We start from the raw sequence: 21,094 nt of genomic DNA, 5'->3' as shown, positions 1-21,094 counted from the left end.
ACATCTCATGTTCATTGTCTCTGGTATGTTACAGGAAGGATTAGAAAAGCCTTGTAAAAATAATCCTTATTGATGTCCTTCTTCAACAAACTTCTCAAGAATGCTCTCCCTTTTCTGAACAAAATTTAATTTAAAGTTGTGGAGGTTCAGTCTGTTTCTGAGAGGACTGAAACATCAGTCTCATTTAGTTGTGCCCTTCTACTCCTTGCCAGGGAAGTGTTCTGGGAAAGGATGGATTTTCAGCCACTCTTTAGCCTTCCTACCACCTCTTCCTTGAGCTGCTGGTTCTGGGCAAGCCAGGGGTGCACTGCTGCATGTGAAGTAAATGTGTTTTAAAGTTACTTTAGTTTGAATAATGAGTTAGATTCTCAGTCCCACAGGCTGTGCTTCTGCAGTAGTTGAGGCACCCTGGTTGGTCAGGCTGGGGTTCATTCCCTCCCTGGTTCCTCCCTGCAAACTCAGCATTGGTTTTCTTTGAAACTCCTGCCCTGTTCCTCAGAACAGGGAGCATGGTGTGGGATTCCTTAAGCATTACCAGGGAACTGGTGAAAAGCCAGCCTAGAGATCCAGTCATTGGTGTTGTCCTGATACACTAAAAACATCTTAAGAGGGTAACAAGTAGGTCAAGAATTTACTTGAAATGCTTTGTGAAGTTTATTTGTGAAAATAATCACATTGATTGAGATCCTAGAAATGCAAGAGGTGAAATGCTGGCAACTCAGACAAGAAGCAAGGTTTCCATGGGTATTAAGAAAAATCACAGTAAATGCTGACCACAGGTGCAAAATTACTTTCCAATTTTTTAAATTTTAACATTTCTTCTAAGTTTAGCCCTGAAGCAAAGGGTTTTGTAGTCACTGGGGATTTGGTTACTCGAGACACATAAACTAGGATTCCAATCAGTATATACCCATCAAAAATAGATCTGATTAAAACCAAACAAAGATGCAGAACAAAACCTTTGATCCAGCAAGTTTGTGAATGCTCTGGCTCAGTTCCATGTCACACAAACACAAGCTGAGGCTTAATTGTATAAGTTTGATAGAATTGCTCATGTGTATAAAGTGCTTTGTGCTTGATTTTGGTAGTGCCAAATGCTCAGAACTTATCAGGGTGAAGACCTTTGATCCTGTTCCTTTTAATGTTTTATATGTGGTAGCTTAAAATGTTTAACTGCATCAGTTTTCAGGAAAAACAAGGAGATGTGTTAGTTGCTTTTTTTTTTTTTCCCCCAATCTGCAATGGTATTGGAAACCATTAGTGGAGTAAAAGAAAAAGTCAGGGCTAGTTTAGATTTGCTTACTACATTTTTACATTTAAAAGAAGCCTCTTTTTGGGTACCTGGCTGCTACTTCATGTATTTATTGAAGAAATGAGTTGGTGTATTACATTTCTACATTGAGTATTAATATTTCTATTTAAGAGCCAATGTTCTACTGCTGAAACAACACAAGCATTTTAACCAAACTTGCCATCTTCACCAGAAAACAGAGGCATTTGATAGAAAGGCAAATACCAGTGAGGTGAAATGAAGTTAAAAGCTGAAAGATTCACACAGATATTCACATCATACAGAGAAATATCATCTCTGTAATACCTAGTTGAGAAAAATTTGGTGTCCCACCTGTTTATCTTCTTTCATGTACAGAAAAACTGTAATCATAAATTATGATCATAGAAGTTACTGGGTTAAAAACATCTAAAGCATGTGGGCATAGAGTAATGAAAATTACTTCAGAAAGTAAAATTGTATGCAAAGAGCAGAAATATAAATATACTGAATTAGTTCATTTGAGTTTTTTTCAGCAAGTTACAGTTCACATCACTGAGCACGTGGAGCTGCCTCATTCATTAGCAGTTACATGGTTTTAAAAATGTCATTCTCCTCTGCAGCTTATAAAACTGATGTTCTGCAAATTTGCCACTTGGTGGTGCCAGAATGATTTATACATCACAGATGAGATTTTTACCTGAGGACTGTACACTAAGAAATAATAAAATTTGGTTGAAAAACTTGGATTCTGTGATGGCCCTGGTGCAGCTCTGCTGAGTTCTCATCTCCACCCCTCAAGCCTCAGATCTTGAGTTTTCCTCTCTGTCCATCAGTACAAAAGAGAGTAATAAATAGCAAAGCTACATCTGTGAGGACAAAGTTTCTGGAACATTTCTTCCATAGCACACAGGCAGCCAAAAATAGCTTGGATTCAGTGATATTTCAGGATGACTTTGGAGTTTCTGGAGGCAGCTGCAGGTGTGCTGCTTGCAGGAGTGTTTTTGTAGGTGTTTGGTTGGCATAGTTCCTGTCCAGTTGTTGTTTTAATACTGCCAGAAGTTTTACATATTTATTACTGATGTCTGTTTCCTTGTGTTGAAGGAAGGGCTCAGGAAAGGCAATGATCATTGTAAATGTAAATCTAAACAAAAAAAAACAACCTCATGGGACTAAACCTTCCTCCATCTTTCAATTACTGCTCTTATCAGTCTTTAAATTACTGTGTTTTATTACAAATTCTCAATTTGTCACAGTGTTTCTGTGTTATCAGTGTTTAGCATTGAAGTATATTTGCACCAGGCCTCTAACTTTTATTTATTTTTTTTTCTCTCTCTCTCAATACTGCAGTTCCTAAAGAATTGGTGGAGCTCCACTTGAAACTGATGAGAAAGATTGGGAAGTCTGTCACAGCAGACAGATGGGAAAAATATTTGATCAAGGTACAATATGCACATTGTATTCTTCTGGAATATGGCAATGATGAGCTGTTGTGTCAGCAACCCCTGGTATGAATTATGGAGAGCCTTGGGCTGTCTTGTGGCCAACAGCAATGTGTGTGCCCAGACTCACGTTGCATAAGAGCCCAGCTTAACTTTCAGTCCTCTAAACTTGTGTTAAAAAAATAAATCAAAAATAAAACCAAGAAAACCAACAGACTTCTGCAAGTAAAAGAGTGTACACCCTCAGACCTGGTAAGAAAACACTTTATTGAGCATTAAGACCATAGATAAAGAAGGGGATGTAGTAGCCTGCAGACAGGCTGCATTGAGAGCAGATTTACACAGTAGCAGTTCATTTGTATATCAGCTGTCTGGATATAATTTAGTTATTGTGATTTGGTTGCTGTTCATACAGGGATTAACCATGTGGAGTTCTTGAAGCATGTGCTAGCAATAAATGAAGGTATTGCAGTGGTTTGAAGCAGCAGCCTCAGAATGGCACAGCTGAGTCAGAAGTGTAGTTATGGCTCAGCAAAAATTAAGCATCCCACTGGCTTAGATAATGTTGGTGTTCTAATGGTGCCTGTGCCACTGTTGGCACCTTAGTTTTCAGTTTAAAGAATTTACACAGCTTCAGAAAAAACACAAATCACAGATACTCAAAATTAAGAGGTTCCCATTTCCCCTCTGGATGTGTTCCATACCTTTTAATCCACAAAAAATGTAGTCTTGCTGTTATCTGTGCAGCCATGATTGCCTCTTGCTTAGAAATACAGTGTTTTGGTAAGAGCAATGATACCAATAATGACACTTGGCAAATCCAGTTGCAGTTTGCCTCCTAAATGCTGCCTGTGAGATTTGTCTTGGGGCTTGTGTAGTTGTAAGATGATTTTTTTTTATTTTTAGAACTGGCAGTGTGTCAGGAAATAACCTGCTGAAAGGCCTAAAGTTAAATCTAACTTCTTTAATAATTGCCAAATATTCATGATGCTGCTTAAAAACAAGAATGTTAATAATGTACAGAACTTCATGCAGAGTACTGTGGTTACTGAATTTTGTCCAATTCCTTAATATATCAAAAAGCCATTGCAGCAAGCTGAGAAAGCAGAGAGAAAAGCAAACTTATGAAGGAGTAGTTGGGAAAATCTTCTTTCAGCAGGCATTGAAAGGATGGTAAGGAAGCCTTCCCACAAAGTCCTCTTAAGACCAAGTAAGCAAGGACTAAATTCAACTTCATTCAACAGTCTCTAGAGCTAATGTGAAGCTTATCCTAGCCAGTGGTTCCAAGGAACCTTGAGGAACAAAGGAATTTAAACATAACTAATTAATGAGGTGTTGTCAGCATCTTGAAGGGTTATAATAAATGTAGAAAAACAGCAGAGTATTGGGAAATGCCACCAAAAAACCAGGAAAATCTGAAAAGGTGTGGAACCACTTAGAGCATTCTTGCATCTCGTACTCTAAGGGACACCATTCACCTGCTTTTCCTTTCCTAGAAACTACTAATGTGGGGCTCCAATAAAACAGGGGTTGCTGCATTCCAGATGTGAGCATTTTCTTCTTTAGGAGGAAGCTAAGTGGAGAACATTCTGACTTACATGCTCTTAATATTTATGGATGTAGACATTGCTCATATGTTTTGTTTATATACCAGCTGTTGATAAGTTTTGCTTTACTTGACTGCCATACTTATGAAGAGCATTATAAAAAAATCATCTCCCAGTTGTGGCTGGTATTTTGGCAGATGAATATATTTTGGAATAGGAAGTGAACGTGGCAGTTTGAGAGTTCCTTCCCTCTTCTAATGGGGAACCACCCCAGCTGGCTCACCAGCATACATACAAGTTGTTTTTTGGGAAGAAAATGTCTATAGAGCTTCAGGAATCTGACACTTCTCCTCTGTGCAAGGAATGTATGTGGTCACGTTATGACCAAAGTTAAAGGCTGGTCCTAAATGTTTTAACAACCAAGAGGAGCTGCCCTCAAAGCTCTTTTTTGAGAAACAGTTGAGTTGATTCATTCAGCACTTTCTCCTGACAGAATGCTTTACTTGACTGTTGTTAAACATATTTTGAATTTTTATACAGATGAGATTTCTCTGGGCTGATCTGTCTGGAAGCTTCAGTCCCCAAATCAGCACATTCTGCACACAGCCTGCCCTAATAATTAAAATTCAAATGTCTGTAGTCCCACCCAAGCAGACTCCTCTTGCTGTGCCTTTCACCTTCCAGTTTTCATTCTTTAAAGTGAACATCAGGAGCATGGTAATAGGAAGTGTTTGGTGCCATTGTAGCTGCTTTGGAAATATTTGAGAGACATTTCAGTGTCTCTTTTGCAGGGTGGGAAGCGTGCAGAAGCCTGTGCAGGCTGCAGGGTTTGGATTGGTGTGAAATGTCCCCTCTGTGAAGGCAGAGTGATGTTTCAGCACAGCCCCAGTCAAGGAGATCTGTAGTTCAGGGTTGTGACAGTCCTTGTCAGGAGAAAGCAGGATCATCTGGGTTTCAGTTGTCAAAATGTAGGCATTTCAGTTTGAACAGATGCTTCAGCACCTCTGATGTCTCTGAGCTGTTGCTGTGACAATCAAGGCACTTCTGCAGCACATGAAACTTCTCATTATTGCTTTGATACTTAATGAGTGAGTAATGAGCAGCGACTGGCACGTGCCCTTAGCAAGGGGTTTGATGTACAGTTTCCCAGTGTTCTCCATCCTTCATGATGGAAAAAGAGAAAGAAAGCAGGGTAATCATGTTCTGAGGGGGAGCAGCTTTGGCTTTGTGTCAGAGAAGTGCCCGTGTAACATTCCTTAGCCTCAGGGCAGGACAAATCCATCAGGATTCACTGGCACCAGAGAGTGCTCCCTGTAGCTCATAGTGTAAAGCCAGAGGATGATTTGTGGTGAGGACTGATCAGGCTTGCCCTGGGGTCACCTCAGAGCCAGTGGTAGGGATAGTGGAGAGCAGGTAGCACAGACATGGGGAATAAGGAGGGGAAGTGGCAGCTCCCTGGGTAGTAGCACATGTGGAGTTGTACAACATGGATAGTTGAGTGAAATTTAGGGTTATTTTTGTTGCTGTTTCCTGCACCTTGTGTTTAACAGTAATTTGATGGCTGGGAGGCTACACCGTTGTGGTGGAGTTAATTCAGCAGTGCTTTGCTTCCTTGCAGACTGCAGGGTTGGCTGTACCTGGTGTGCTCATTTGGACAGTTGTGATTCAACTGGCACCACAAAATAATCTCAGCTGAAGGTGTAGCTGTGATTTCACCTGTAGCTTTCACCTCCTAATGGGTATTTCCACGGGAACAGCCTCACCAACTGGAGATCCCACTGTGTGTTGATGAGCAGCTCTTCTCTCTTCATGAGATTTCCTTCAGCATGCCTGAGTTGTTCAGGAGAGGGAATTCCTTCTGCACCATCATTATTGGAGCTCCTGCTGATTCAATCTGTTTTTCCTCTACTGCCACAGTTGGTTTTTTTCCTGTTCTGGGGTTTTTTTTCCCCCCCATGTCGATGTAATTGAATTTATTTGCTTTAAGTAAATTGAATTTTATGGTTAGTATTTTACACTCATTGCAATATTTTACTTATTACAATATTTTAAAATATTTATCAAACAGCTGGAGGCCCAAGATACTTTGTGAAGAGCAGAAATTCCACAGTGTGGGGTGAATATCTGTTGCTTGTTATCTGCAGTTCAGTTTTAGGACTTAAAGGGGGTCCCAAGAAAGCTTGGCAGCTGTAAGGACATTTAACAAGGAATCACATCTACTCAGGGCAATTTATATTCCAAATAGACAATTCAGAAATAGAAAAATGGGAGATTTTGCACAGAGGATCTTTCCAGTTCAGATTGTGCTGCTTAATTTAAGAGGTTTAGAGAAGTTGGTGATGATCAGGACCTCGATGATGTGGTCGTCCACGGAGATTTTCCAGGACTTCCAACCTTCTCCAGTTTTATTTTTTGTGGTTTTTTGAGGCTTTCTAACTTGCAGTCCAGAAGGGATTGTGTGTAATTTTTACTGCAATAAGCTGCTATTAATCTAAAAGTTCTAAGTTGCTGTTATCCACTAACTGAAGCCATCTTACTGCTTTGTTTGTGACAGATATGCCAAGAATTCAACAGCACTTGGGCTTGGGAGATGGAAAAAAAAGGATACCTAGAAATGAGTGTTGAATGCAAACTGGGGATTCTGAAGGTAAACAGCCATCAACTAAGATTTTAAATTACTTTTTCCTTAAGTATCTTGGAGGTTTGGCTTTCTCACTCAAATATCTTGCAAATTTAGCTTGACTGAACCTCACTGATGGGTGTATTGCACGTGGAGCTGATCTCAGGCAGGATATTCATGGTGGTGGGATGAGCCCAAACTGAATTAATACTGTATTTCTCACACTTTGTGTGAAATCTTATAGGAAAACAATTTTTCTGCTTAAGTGTTTTCTCAGTAGCTATTTTTGCCCATGCAGTGCACTTTAAAAAAATGTTCATTATCTTGCAATTACATAAAGCTTATCTGAATTCCAAAGACTTCATCTTTTCAAGGCTCGAGAAAGCTGCCAGGGTTAGTTCCAAGTTTTGCATCTGTGTTATTGTAGAGAATGAGATCTCTTGTAATATGTAAAAAATAAATAAATAAAAATAATCTTTCTAAGTTGGCCAGGGAAAAAAAAGTCTCTTATTTAAAAACAAAATAGTCTGGAAAAAAAAAGCCAGTAGCTGTAGCTGAGTCACAAGTCCAATAGAAACACTTCTGAAAGGGAGTTCCATATTGCACTAAGAGTTGATTTCTGTATTTCTGTTTATATTTTGATGTTTTAACAGTCTCTCTGCTTTTTCCATTTTTTCAGTATCTCTGTGAATGTCAGTTTGATGACAATCTAAAGTTTAAGAACATCATTAATGAGGAGGATGCTGATGCCATGCGCCTGCAGCCCATTGGGCGAGACAAGGATGGGCTGATGTATTGGTATCAGCTGGATCAAGAGCATAATGTCAGGATGTACATAGAAGAACAGGATGACCAGGATGGATCCACCTGGAAGTGCATTGTTAGGTATTCCTTTCTATTTATTTAATTATTAATTCTTCCTATTTTCTTCAAGTTTATTTCAGTAAACCCCCGTTTCTCACAGGGATTCGCGGCAGTGGGATTTTCTGACTTCATTTTGGTGTTTTATTGAAAAAACACATAAAGAAAGAAGTCACTGGTTTGCTGGTAACAGCCAATGTGTCTATTAAGCATTCTGTCTTATTAAGCATTCTGCTTAATCAAGCTCCAATGGGTATAAGGAAGGGGTACCAAGAGAGGACTCTTTTGAGGACAGTGGCTCCATGTTGCTCACATTTGCTTTAGAAAATGGAGGGAGGACTCCTGCTTCTTGAACTTCTGCTCTGTCAAGACAGTTCTAAGTGGACAGTGTTCTTCTTGGGGTGATTACATGGCAATTTGAACTTCATGGAACTACAAAACTCTTGACCATACCAATAGGCACACACACACACAAAAAATCATCTGGAGTAGAATTCAGCTCATAGATCACCAAAGATGAGCTGCGTGACACTGATGCAGATTGACACTTACATGACTCAGTGTCCTGGGTCTCAGTTGCTGCAGATTGGTCTGATAATATTTTAATGGTACTTTAGCTTCAGAATTATGTTTTTTTGTGATTCTTGTCAGATTCTGTTTTTCACTTTCCTGCTGTACACCAAGTATATGGTGTCTTTCTTATTAGAAAAATAACTAGTTTGAAATTTTTTCTTATCTACCAGTTACCCATTTTTAGTTTATCTCCAGGTAAACTTTTTTTTTTACTATTTGATTAGTTCCAAGTGGATTTTAAACTGGATTCATCAGAGTCAACTCTAACTTAAAAAGCAGTGTTTACATAGAGATGTAAAAATAGATCTAAAAAAAGAAGCCAAACGATGGCGGTTTTGTTTATAAATTTAAATTTTTTATATTTGCCACTTATTTACATATCTATAACTTTAGTAACCAAGGGAGTCATGCAGAACTGTTTAAACCACTATAGCAGGCCATAAAATGATAAGCATTCCCACCAGTGAAATTTAGACAGCTGTTGTGGGTGAGGAAAGTAAATTTGTCTGAACAAACCAGTGAGGAAATCAAGAGCTGAGCAGTGTTTGTTTCTCTCAGTGCATCACAGACTCCTGAGATCAGTGCCAAAAGCAGAGGAAATCAGGCTTCTGCTGGGGAAAGTTCTGCCACTTCACACTCACAGCAGAAAAACACAGTAATGCATTGTAAAATCTGAAATGGTTTTAAAATGATGAGGCTCCACATCTCAGGGTTGTTGCACTTCCAAGGTTCCTTTTGGTCTGTAAACTTGAGCAAAACAAATTGCTGAACGTTTTCTTTGAAGGGGGAAATGTGAGAGCCTTATTATTGTAGTTTATTATGAAAACAATGACTTAATCATTGATCAAAGTCATTATAAATTACATTCATTATTATTATTAAGGTGTTGTTTTCCCAGTTTAAAATAAAGAGTTACAGTGCCCTGAGATTTGCACCCATAGAGATGCACAAATGTTTTCTCTCAAGTAATTTCTCACATAACTGAAGTAGCTGGAGTTTTCTGGACTTCTTTGTGCTGTTTGCTAAATGTGTTTAGGATGGGTACTTGCCAAAAGTATCAAAATTACTTAATTGTTTTTGAACATTTCACTTGAATGATGTGGTTGCTCCTTTGGTGCATGAGCTGAAAACTGCAACTTCCCCTCTGCTGAGAGAAAAAACAAATGGCCAAAAAACCCCAATGAGGATTAGTAAGAGGATGATAAATAAAAGAATAATAGTAGCAGCTTGGATCTGGATCCAACAGGACTTGAGTTGACATAGATAAAGTCCTAATTTTGCTATAGATAAATTGGAAGGTTTTTGATTGTGAAGTCTGCAGCCACTGTGGTGGGACAGGCATTGGGTGTGAGGCTTTCAGGGCAGTGTTCCCTTAGGCAGATGGTGTTTGTTTATTTTTTTATGAATCCCTTTGGGATGAGCAAGTGGCTTATCAGACCCTGTTTTCTCTTCTCTCATGTAGGAACCGCAATGAGCTTGCTGAGACCCTGGAGCTCTTGAAAGCACAAATTGATCCTGCCCTGCTGAAAAGTAACAATCCTCAGCAGGAGAATTCCTCACGGGAAAGCCCGAGCTTAGAAGATGAAGACACAAAAAAGGGGGAAGAAGCATCTACACAAGGTTCTCTGCCTTCTTTTCTCAAATTTTAAATGTTATGCTGTTGCAGTGTTAGTGTTTTCAGCTTCAGGAAAAGCTGCTGTGTTCAGTTAGGACTTTGAACAGAAACATTTTTTGTGTTTTGTTTCTTTTTTAAAGTAAATCAAGTAAATATTGAGTAGTTTGAAATTAGAAATACCAGTTGGAGTTTTTTAGACTGTATTTAGGCTCAGGAGTTTGTATGAAATGTGTATAGATTGTTTTCTGAGTAATTTTATTTTTGCTGTACATTTTGTATTATATTTATATATTTTTTTTCATCATTCTATGTTTTATGTTTTTGTGGAGCATTAAAGCAACATTATCATTCTGAAAAGGAAAAAATTCTGTGCAGTGCCATGATTGAAATCAATACAGTATTGAGTGTGTTGTTTATTTTGGCTTTTGAGTTTGATTCAAAAACTACAGGTTGCTTTCTCAAATGTGTCTCATCTGTGTGATTTTTCTTTAAGGGAGACATAAGCTAAAGTTAAAACAATTTAAAATACTGAAGTGTTTTACAAGTGAAGTGGTCCTTAGCTGCCTCTGTTCTTACTAAGAAAGAACCTTTTTTCCTTCCTTATTATCATGTCATTGCACATAATTAACAACCCACCTGTCTTGTTGGATTGTGCACTGGTTTTACAGAGTATTGGTATTAGTTAGCTTGAAATACTTTGTGTTATAAGAATATTATATTTTTTAGGTTATGAAAAGCTAAAAGCTTGTTATCCTGAGTAATTTTCCCCCAGTTGCTATTTGATATTATCTTTCTATTAAAATACAGGAAAGGTTTTTCACAATGAGAAACAAGGTTTAAGGATTCCACTGTGTTAGTGTGTTTTGCTTCAAATCTGCTTAAGTTAATTGGATATCTGGGATTAGCCAAGACCTGTCTTGGCTCTGAGAATCACAAAGAAAGATTTGCTGTTTTATTCTCCTTCTTTGCAACAAATAGAGTAGAACAGAAGAAATAAACAACACATTTAGATACAGTGTGAGCTGTTGTGGAAGCATGGAGACTACCATAGAAGTAAATTGTGATGAACACCAGCAGAATTGTCTTTAAGTCAGAGGCATTTCCAGTCTCTAACTGTCCATGTAAGTGACAGCACAACCTGTGTGGTTGCCAACACTGCAGAATTAATTCAAAGCACTGATATTGCCTTTGTCTCACTAAAAGTTGGCCATCCCAGCTTAAATCATTTAATTCATATCTCTCCTTGAGATGTGATTTTACTTAGATGTTGAAATCAGGAGCAGCCATTTGAAAACATTTTAATCAGTGTCCCCACTGCAGACAAATTATCAGATCCTGTGGCACACTCACCTGGGTCAGCCCTTGGATTGGGCAAAACCACTCCTAACCTCTAGTTCATGTGTGTGATGGATAATGACATGATTTCCCTGTGCAGTGACTGCAGTGCAGTCAGTGCATTCACAGAGCACTGCTTGGAGCCTTTCAGGTGAGGAGCTTTGACATTTTTGCCTGTTGGTGCAAGGACTGCAGTCAGAGCCCTTCTAAGGTACAGTGAAAACACCTTGGACCTGCTACCTGTTTGCTTTGGCCACTTCCCAAACAGGGTTAAATGAGTTCATATATAAAGTATATATAAAATATATATATATATTTATAAAGTAAGGCAAACTGAACCAATGCTTACCTGTTTTTTTTCACTGGTGCAGCTGACTGAATCAAAAAGACCACTTGGGTATCAGCTGAGGCATTTTGTAGATATGAAACATGTTATGAGCAGTTTTGGGGGTTAAACTGTAGAACAACTGTTGCTGTTCACATAGAGAAGTTTGGGGATTCTTGTGATCCTCAGTGTTAGAAGTTTGGGAGAAAGCTGTGGCTGATGGAAGGAAATGATTGAACAAAGTTGAGACAGAAAGAAATGAAGGAAGAGCAGAAGAAAATAGACACAGAAGAAATATTCAATGCCACTGCACAGAGAAATGTCTTGGAGAGGCAGCTTTTGTGTTATGTGGGCTCAGAGTGGGGAGCACTTCTGTGAAGGGATAAAAAACATCCTTCAGCCTTCCAGATTTTATCATGGTGCCTTAGAGGGGCAGCTCTCACTGTTTATTTGGTTATGGATTTTGTACTTGAAAATATAAAATCTACAAATCCATCCTCACCACTCTTAGTTTCTAAAATGCTTATTTGCTTTCACATAATGAATTTAAGTGTCATATACTTTCCCCTCTATATTTCTAACCACTTTGGGAAGCTCTCACTACACAGGTGTGGAGGCAGAGGGGTAGGGGAGAATAGGAGAAAAATCTTTTTTGGAGTTATGGCACACTTGCCATATTCCTGATAGTAGAAGATGCTGTTATGCTATGTGTAGTGTTTACTTTTTTTCTAATTAATTGTAGCCCCAGCTGACTCAAAGTATGGTAAAATATTAAAAAAAAATGAGAGAGACATTAAGAGGCTGTGGTGATGATAAATGATAGGCTTAAGTACATAGTTACAGAATAGATGTATCATTTCTTCTGAATGCTGGAACTGTGCTTTAAGCCCTAACAATCTGTAGCTGACTTTGCAAAGAAGGCAGAACCTAATTCTTCAGGCTCTGCAGATTTTTCTGGTATGTACTGTGCTCATTTAGAAATGGCAGATGAAGTGAACATAGAGTATTGTCTGTTATTTGTGTTCTGATAGTACACAGGGGATGCAGTCATTGTCCAGAGAAACAAGGTGGGTTTTGCACTAAGCTGGAATGTTGAATGTCTCCTTGTTTCTCTGAATTATTAAAATATGGTAGTTAAACATTTCTTGAAATAAAAACCATGCTGATTTCTGTGTGGAATTTCACTTGAAGACTGTGGAATCTTACACTGTTCATGAAATATTTTTGTTTGGTTGGGAAGTAATTAAAAAACTCAAGAGAAACTTGAAGTTGATGCTTCATGCATCTTAAACTACATCATAAACTACTTAAGTATCCTCTCAAAGTATTGTGGTACTGCTAAAGAAGGGGCTGAGATGTCTGTATAAATCTAGAATTCTGCTACCAGCTTCTGAAACTCAGTGTATTGATATGTACTTAAACTGAAGTGTGATTCTGTAGGTGAAAATTGGCAACCCACTTGTCTAATGAGTGTTAGACTCCTCATAATTCCTAATAAATCCTAATAAATCCATGAGAGAAGATTAATTTGCAGGGGACATTGGGTTGCTGGGTTTTTCAGGTAAACCTTTGTTTTGATGGATGCTTTTAGTAATCCTGTAGGTCCTCTGGTTGTTTCATAGTTGTTTTTCTTTGTCAACAGAAACTCAATTAAAAATCAAAGAAGAAAAAGAGGATGTGGAGGAACAGCCAGTGGAAATGGAAAGCCTTCCTCTTCCTGTGGTCAAAGAAGATGAAAATATGAAAATTGAGAAAGTGGAAGAAAAAGAAATTGTAAAATTGCCAGTAATAGTAAAGTTAGAGAAACCTTCAGAATACAATGAAGAAAAGCAAACTGTCAAAGAAGAAAGTGACTCCTTTAAAGAAAATGTCAAGCCTGTTAAAGTAGAGGCAAAGGAAAACAAAACAGAATCAAAAGACTTAAAGGAAGTAAAAAGTTGTACGGACAAAATAGTCGTTCATGAGCCTGAGAGGTTAGAATTTTGTGTTAATGTCAAAACTCCCCAAGAAATTGTGGAGAAATCTGTGGAAGAAAGTGAGAAACTTAAAAATGATCAGCAGGCAAAAATACCACTTAAAAAACGAGAGATCAAGCTGACGGATGACTATGACAGCCCAATTAAAGGGTCTCTGTGTAAATGTGTTACTCCAACAAAGGATGTCTTGAAGGAAGAAGGGAAACCTGAAGAAGAAACTTTTAAGAGAGTCCCTACAATTACTGCTTTATGTCCTGATGGGAAGGTGCTAGTAAATGGTGAGGTTACCTGTGAAAAAATAACCCCAAGTGTCATACAAAATAATAAGTCAGAACACTCTGCTAGCCCCAAGGAAGGCAGCAGCTCATTAAAAGAGAGAAATGGGAAAAGTGGGGACAAGGTATCAGACTCCCTAAAAGTGTCAGACTCTGTTAGTAAAATTATAAAAGTGTGTGAAGTTGAGAAAAATTCAGTGACTGTGGTGAAAGAAACTGGGGCTGTGGTCTCTGAGGCTTCTAATCAAAAAGTGCCTTTAAAAGAGGAATCTAGTCCTGTGGAAAAAGAGTCCTTTGACAGCACAACTGCTGAAATGGTAGTGGAAGGGTCTTCAAATTCTGAGGACTGTGCCAAAACAACTGAAGAGAAAACAGCCATGAAAATCAAAATGGACATAATACAGCCACCCAAAGAATGTTTAGAGAAAGCAGAGAGGTCTCCAAGTGCATCTGCTCCTGCAGAACTGCCCAGGCTTGCACCGTCTGATGAAGAGACTCTGACAAGTAAAGGTGAGCCTGAGGAGAAACCTGGTTCTCCCAAAGCTGCTCAGACACCTCCTTCAGCTGCTTCTGTTATTTTAGAAAATCCTGCTCTGGAAAAGGAGGGCTCTGGTAGCCAAACAGAAAAGGAGAGCTCTGATAGCCAAGCGGAAAAAGAAAAATCTGGTAGTCAGACAGAAAAGGAGAGCTCTGGCAGTCAAATGGAAAAGGAGAGCTCTGGCAGTCAAATGGAAAAGGAGAGTTCTGGTAGTCAAATGGAAAAGGAGAGCTCTGGCAGTCAAATGGAAAAGGAGAGCTCTGGCAGTCAAATGGAAAAGGAGAGCTCTGGGAGTCAAATGGAAAAGGAGAGCTCTGGGAGTCAAATGGAAAAGGAGAGCTCTGGGAGTCAAATGGAAAAGGAGAGCTCTGGGAGTCAAATGGAAAAGGAGAGCTCTGGCAGTCAAATGGAAAAGGAGAGCTCTGGCAGTCAAATGGAAAAGGAGAGCTCTGGTAGTCAAATGGAAAAGGACTCTGGTAGTCAAGCAGAAAAGGAGACCTCTGATACTCCAACAGAAAAAGAGAGCTCTGGTATTCAAACAGAAAAGGAGAGCTCTGGTATTCAAACAGAAAAGGAGAGCTCTGGTAGTCAAACAGAAAAGGAGAGCTCTGGTATTCAAGCAGAAAAGGAAACCTCTGATATTCAAACAGAAAAAGGGAGCTCTGGTATTCAAATGGAAAAGGAGAGCTCTGGTAGTCAAATGGAAAAGGAGAGCTCTGGTGGTCAAACAGAAAACAAGAGCTCTGACAGTCAAACAGCTCTGCCTGAGGAGAACAAAGCAGAAGAAATACCCAGCTCTGAAAAACAAGAGGAAGAGCCAAAAGCTACCAAGACAGAGTCAGATAGATTAGATGATGCCCAAGCTTCTAATCTAGAGGACTCCTCAGAGAGTAAAAAGGAAACTCCACCACCTAAAAGCAAATTTAAATATAAGCTAGTTTCTGAAGAAGACAACTGTGCAACAGATAATAAAGAAATAACTTCTGAAAGACAGAAAGAAGGAATTAAATTAACAATCAGGATCTCCAGTCGGAAGAGGAAGACAGAAACTCCACCAGAAGAGGTCAGCGTTGGCCGCACGTTAAGGCGATCTCCAAGAATATCCAAGCCTACTCCCAAAGTTGTGGAGACTCGGGATCAGAAACCTGACAAAAAACGACCTGAAGAGGAAGAGGAGAAACCTGCAGCAGCACAAAAACCAGAACGAAAAGAAGATGCAAAAAAACAAGAGAAGGAGTCAAATTCTAAGGTTAACAAGGTAATGCAGTTTTATTAACCTGGAATAACGAGTCTTGTGTGTGAGGAGAATATTTATATTACATAGGAATATTGAGGATTTTGTTCCTTTGGAACTGGCTTTGCAATCCAGTTAGTGCACTCACCAAATCTAAAAAACACCCCATAAGAGAGTGTTGACTTTAGAGTTTATAAATCCTGTCATTTGGCCTAGAATAAGTAGACCAAGTCAACCAAAGTTAATTTTTCTAAGATATGAAATAAAATGAAATGAAATGAAATTATCATGCCTGGGTCAGTCTGGCTGAGTGGCTGAATGGTGACTTTTAGCTCCTGTGGATTTACTGTTTGCATGCTTGTTGGTGTCTGGTTGATCAGTTTGAGGATGATCATAAGCCACAAAGGAACCAAAAATGGTGAAAAATAAAAATACAATGACTTCTGGTGCTAGGTGAAGCTAAAGTTATTGTTTTGGTGAGTTTGATATAATTTAGCTTTTCTTATCCGTGGGATAGATATTTTACTTTGGGGGGAGGTGTCTTTTTTTCATGATAAACTTTCCCTTGTGCAGCACAGATCTTAAAAGTATTGTCAGGTAAATAGAACACAAAAAATTGTATGTACATATGCAGTGTGCTTCAGAGTCTGTGTAATTATAAACACCTTCACTAATTTGCCTGCTGTTTTATCTGGATGTGGAGTGCAAATGAGAAATGAGGCAAGTGCACCCTTTTATATCAACTTGAAATCCTGTTAATTTTTTCCTCTTATTTTCTTAGTTATTATTGGACATCTTCTTAGTTATTTGGTAGTTCTACCAAGACATTCACTTATTTTGCAAGTTTTTCACATACTGCTGCATTGAATAAGTTTCATAATGTGAAGTTGATTTTTTTCAGTAAACAGTAAAAACTGTACTGAAGAATTCTTTCATATACATAAAGAATTGGAAAGTAAATTTTTCATTTCAAGATTTTAATTTTAAAAAAGAAAATAAAACAAAGTAATAGGAATTGTGAGTCCCAGAAGAATTTTAATTTTGGAATACTTTTATAGGCACTTTGCCTTGATATTTTTTTCTGGAAGATATCTGAAGATACTTAATTTCCTGTAGAGCTTGTAAAATAAATATGGTAGAGGAAGATGTTTGAAACCAGCAAACACCTGTCATTAAAGATCTGGGAAACTTTCATCACAAGGAAATAAGCTATTTTTAATAGGTTTTATTTTAAAGAAGGGTTTTTAAAAAGCAGTTTGAAATTATGATAACATATGTTGAAGCCTCAACTTAAACATTGTCATGAATTTAAAGTACTTTTGGTACTAAACTTTAGTGAACAGTAAAATCTGTAAAAAGCTGGAAATTAATGTTAACCTGAAACAAAATTTTATCACTATGACAAATACTGCTTTGGTACAAGTCCATAAATATAAAGAAATAAATATTTTATACATTTTGGTTTATTCATCTCATTCAGGCCAGTGAGTTGCTCAGTCAAAACTGAAAAAAATGTTTTTTAGTTAAAAAAGCTAGAAAAGTTATTTCCCTTTTTTAGTGCTGTGGGATGGGCGGGGGGGCAGGAGGAGTTTGGAGATACTGACATCAGTGAGAAACAAGTCAGTTAATGAGAAGAAAAGTTTATTCTGCTTGTTATGATGCTTTAAATATAAAATGTCCTAGCTGGGGAAGTAAGCTTTAGCTATGACAAAATAATATTCTGAGTTTCAATCAAAATCTGTTTTTCAGTCATAGTGTGATAGAAAACATGATCAGAAGGGACAGATGTCCCTTTGAGTAGCAAAAAAAAAATAGTGCATCAATGGAATCAGTTTTCACTTAAGTAATGGAGAAGTATGAATGTGAAGGGAAACCTAGGTGTAAATTACACATTTAAAAGGTACAGTCATTTTATTTCAGAATAGCATTCCCATTGTAGAGGGGAAAGCACCAGAAACACTTAACATACTTGTTAGAGTGCAGATGTGTTTCCCAAAGCAACATAAAAGACATGAACTGTACCTGGGAAGAAAAAGAAAATATTTTCTTTACATTAAGGAAAGGTGTCAACAAAAAGTCAGAAAGTTTAAATGTGGAATTTACTGTCTTCACAAGCAAGTTTACCTGGTCAGAAATAAAGGGGCTGAGTGACAAAGTTGTCTGCTTACTTCCAGATCTTACTTGAAAACCTTTTTCTGCAGGTAAATATAGTTTTTTTCTCTCACTGTTTTCTTCTTGCATTTCAAATCTCTTTAAGAGACAGCTTATTAATTGAAAGGCTCTGTTGTAAATGCTGTAAATGTTGTAAAATCTGTTATGATTGAAATGAATCACTTCACTGTAGAGAGATTTTTTTTTAAGGTCTAGGAAAAAACTAAATGTTTTTTCTCTGTAATTTTATGTCTCAGAGAAGCAAAGTCCGGTGGACGGGTACACGAACACGTGGGAGGTGGAAATACTCAAGTAATGAAGAGAGTGAGGACTCAGAGAGTGAGAAAAACTCTGATGAGGAAGAGGAGGAGGAAGAAGAGGAGGAAGAAGAAGCTGCACCTGCTGATGATGATGAGCCGTGCAAGAAGTGTGGCCTTCCCAATCACCCTGAGCTGGTGGGTTTCTGGGAAAGCTCCTGTTGGGTCAGGGGTGGCCTTGGTGGGCACATGAAGGCACATCAGCCTCTGCCATGGCTCCTTGTAGGAGATGAGTTTGCCTCTAATAAGGAGAGAAGGAGGATATTTCTCCTGACCACCTCTGAAATGTCATTTTTTATGAGGTATAACACACCTTGGCCTGTTGAGAATTAATCTGGGTAAAGGTTTGTGCTTGCAGTCTCAATGTATATACAGACAACATTAAAACAAACAAACAAAAACCAAACAGCAGTGCAACATGTGCTGCTTGTGTGTCCTGTGAGGTAGTCACAGCTACATGGGCATCCCCACTGGATGCAGCTGCACATCACCCTGAGGTAGCAAAATCCCATGCACAGTGGGCTTTTGCTATTTCTGATTTTTTTTGGTTCACATTCACCACTGGTGAATCATGAATTCCTCTTTATCTGGGAAATCATAACATGCAGGCCTGCTGTGAATCCACAAAACAAGCATTTTCTCAGGTGTGGGACAGATATCCTAACAGTTGAGACAAATTTTGTACCTTTAGGATGTTAGAGAGAAATATTCCAGTAGATACTCACGCAGCTTTGTTCCTCAGATTTAATGGAAAGAGATATCTCAAGTTTTACTCAGCCAAGTATGAATTCTAGTAGTTGCCCAGTTCTTTTTAGCCCTGGGAGTTTTCAAGGCTTTGTCTCTAACATCTGGGACATAAAATCATCCTGACTGAAGAAACTGCCAGGTTTCCTTAGTTTGGACATGTTCACACCATATCTTGTCCAGATGCAATTTTCCTCTTAGTCTGTGACCTGGAAAGCATTCCCAGACTCCACACTGTGGGCACACAAGTCCAATAGCACTAAGTGTCTGAGAACTCACAATAAAAGGAAATCTGGTGTTAGAGCAGAAAACTGACACTTAAACCTCCCCATAAAAACCACCCCTGGCCCTGGAGACATCAAGTGATGAGTGATACAGGGTTTTGTTTGGGTTTGGCACAGTCCAAAGTGTTTGTAAAGCTGCTTCAGTGTTGGCTTGGGAAATAGTTCTGGAGCTTGTTACATGCTGTGGGTGCCAACAGATATTAATGATTCATTTTATTTGCACAGATTTTGTTGTGTGACTCCTGTGACAGTGGATACCACACAGCCTGCCTTCGCCCTCCCTTGATGATAATCCCTGATGGAGAGTGGTTCTGCCCACCTTGCCAGCATGTATGGTTCCTCTTCAACTTCACTGTTCTGCTTTCCAGCTTGCTTTGGGGTTGGGGAGATTTGTTGGGAATTTAGCAAGTTCCTTTATTATTATTTTTTTTGCTGTTAAACAGGCCGTGAGGAATGGTAGGGATGTGATCTTCCCTCTTTTCCACTGGTAAAACTGAGATATGGGAGGTGATTTTCTTTCCCCTTATTTTTTTTCTGCTGGTGCTGAGTGACTGTGGTGCTGAAGTGTAGATGGGAATCTTCAGCCACACTGGTCTTCACCCATCTTTGCTTAAATTGCCTCAAGACTAACATAGAGTTAAAAATATCTTAATTTTTCCCCAAAGAAAAACCATCTTATCATCCCAAAGGGGAGCAGCAGGCAGTGAGGGATGGCAGCAAAGCCAGCAGCTGTGTCTGAAGTGCTGTTCCTTCTTCAGAGATTTGCTCAGCAGCTTGTTAGAGAAAGCTGCTGTTTCTGAGGGGTCCCATGGTGGTTTGCCTCTGCTGGGAAAAGCCAGCATTGTTCTTGTCAAACAAGCATGAACACTTTTCTGAAGGTTTGAAGCTGCTTCTGCCAAAAGAAAACATAGTGCCTGTGTCCAGTGAAATGTACATTTAAAATAGCAAGGTTTTCAGGGCTGGTGCTTGGGAAGATAAACCTCAGAATGACTGAAGCTGTTTTTATTAAATTAATGGGGAACTATTTATGCCTATTTGCAGAATAATCTGCCTGATCCCAACCCCACTCCTTGCTTTTAGAAAAATTCTTTGCCAAAAGGGCTGCTGCCCCTTGAAGAGCTACACTGGGCATGGCATGATAGTGCTGGACAGAGCATTGATTTTTAGTTTACTTCTCAGAAGTATTTTTTAATAGTGATGATCCTAAATATGCAAGCAAATTTTGTCCATACAATTTGGGATGGCAGCTTGCAGTCACAGCATCCCTGTGCCACTCTTGGTGTTCAGTAATTTTAAATAGGAAAAATGACAGATTGGTAAAGGAATGAAGATCATCCTTGGAAAGAGCACAACAGGAGCATATGGTTAATTAGTGTTCTAAGGTATGGAATGATTGGTAAGAGAATGATCCTGAAATGTGTCCCTGCTTTTTATGATGGTGTCCACAGACCCCTGTGTTCTCCAAAAATGAAGGGACTAGGACTTACACACTGTGTGTGTAAGCACTCAGCTTGCTGCAGGTGTATTATGTAGGTCTGTGAAATCTTCAAGTTTCTCTGAGGCAAAGTTGTAAATACCAACAAAAACGTGATCCTAATTTAGAAGTATGTTTATTCTAAAGACCTTTTACACTTGTTTTAGGCATCTTGCTTCCCACAGTACATGGCAGTTACTGGGAGGGTGCATTTTTACAGCATTTTCCAGGGAAGGATGTGTTTTTCCTGGAAGACAAGTTTTTTGTTGTAAAGCTTTGCTCATTGAAGAGGAGCCTTCAGTGGTGCATGGCACTTGCCCTTCTTCCAGACAAATGCAGAAATAGTGAATGAAGTGTGTGAATGTTAGTTATGAATAACTGCTGGTTATGAATAAAAACTAATGTTGTATTTCATTCCCTTAGAAATTACTCTGTGAGAAATTAGAAGAACAATTACAAGATCTGGATGTTGTCTTAAAGAAGAAGGAGCGTGCAGAACGCAGGTACCACTGA

At 38.8% G+C, this 21,094-nt stretch overlaps 1 protein-coding gene across 1 annotated transcript in view; it reads left to right on the top strand.

The window, feature by feature from the left end:
* RSF1 (remodeling and spacing factor 1) overlaps positions 1–21,094 on the top strand; it is a 65,432-nt gene that overhangs the window by 21,223 nt on the left and 23,115 nt on the right. Inside the window, exons 2-9 of the mRNA XM_071768955.1 lie at positions 2,621–2,712; positions 6,814–6,906; positions 7,559–7,764; positions 9,776–9,933; positions 13,231–15,635; positions 18,020–18,217; positions 19,333–19,437; positions 21,005–21,084. Coding sequence (XP_071625056.1) covers positions 2,621–2,712; positions 6,814–6,906; positions 7,559–7,764; positions 9,776–9,933; positions 13,231–15,635; positions 18,020–18,217; positions 19,333–19,437; positions 21,005–21,084 — 3,337 coding nt within the window. The remainder of the gene's footprint in view (positions 1–2,620; positions 2,713–6,813; positions 6,907–7,558; positions 7,765–9,775; positions 9,934–13,230; positions 15,636–18,019; positions 18,218–19,332; positions 19,438–21,004; positions 21,085–21,094) is intronic.

The sequence above is a fragment of the Heliangelus exortis genome, chromosome 1 (assembly GCF_036169615.1).
Source record: "Heliangelus exortis chromosome 1, bHelExo1.hap1, whole genome shotgun sequence".
Lineage (NCBI taxonomy): Eukaryota > Metazoa > Chordata > Aves > Apodiformes > Trochilidae > Heliangelus > Heliangelus exortis.
This window is presented reverse-complemented; position numbering and strand designations above follow the sequence as displayed.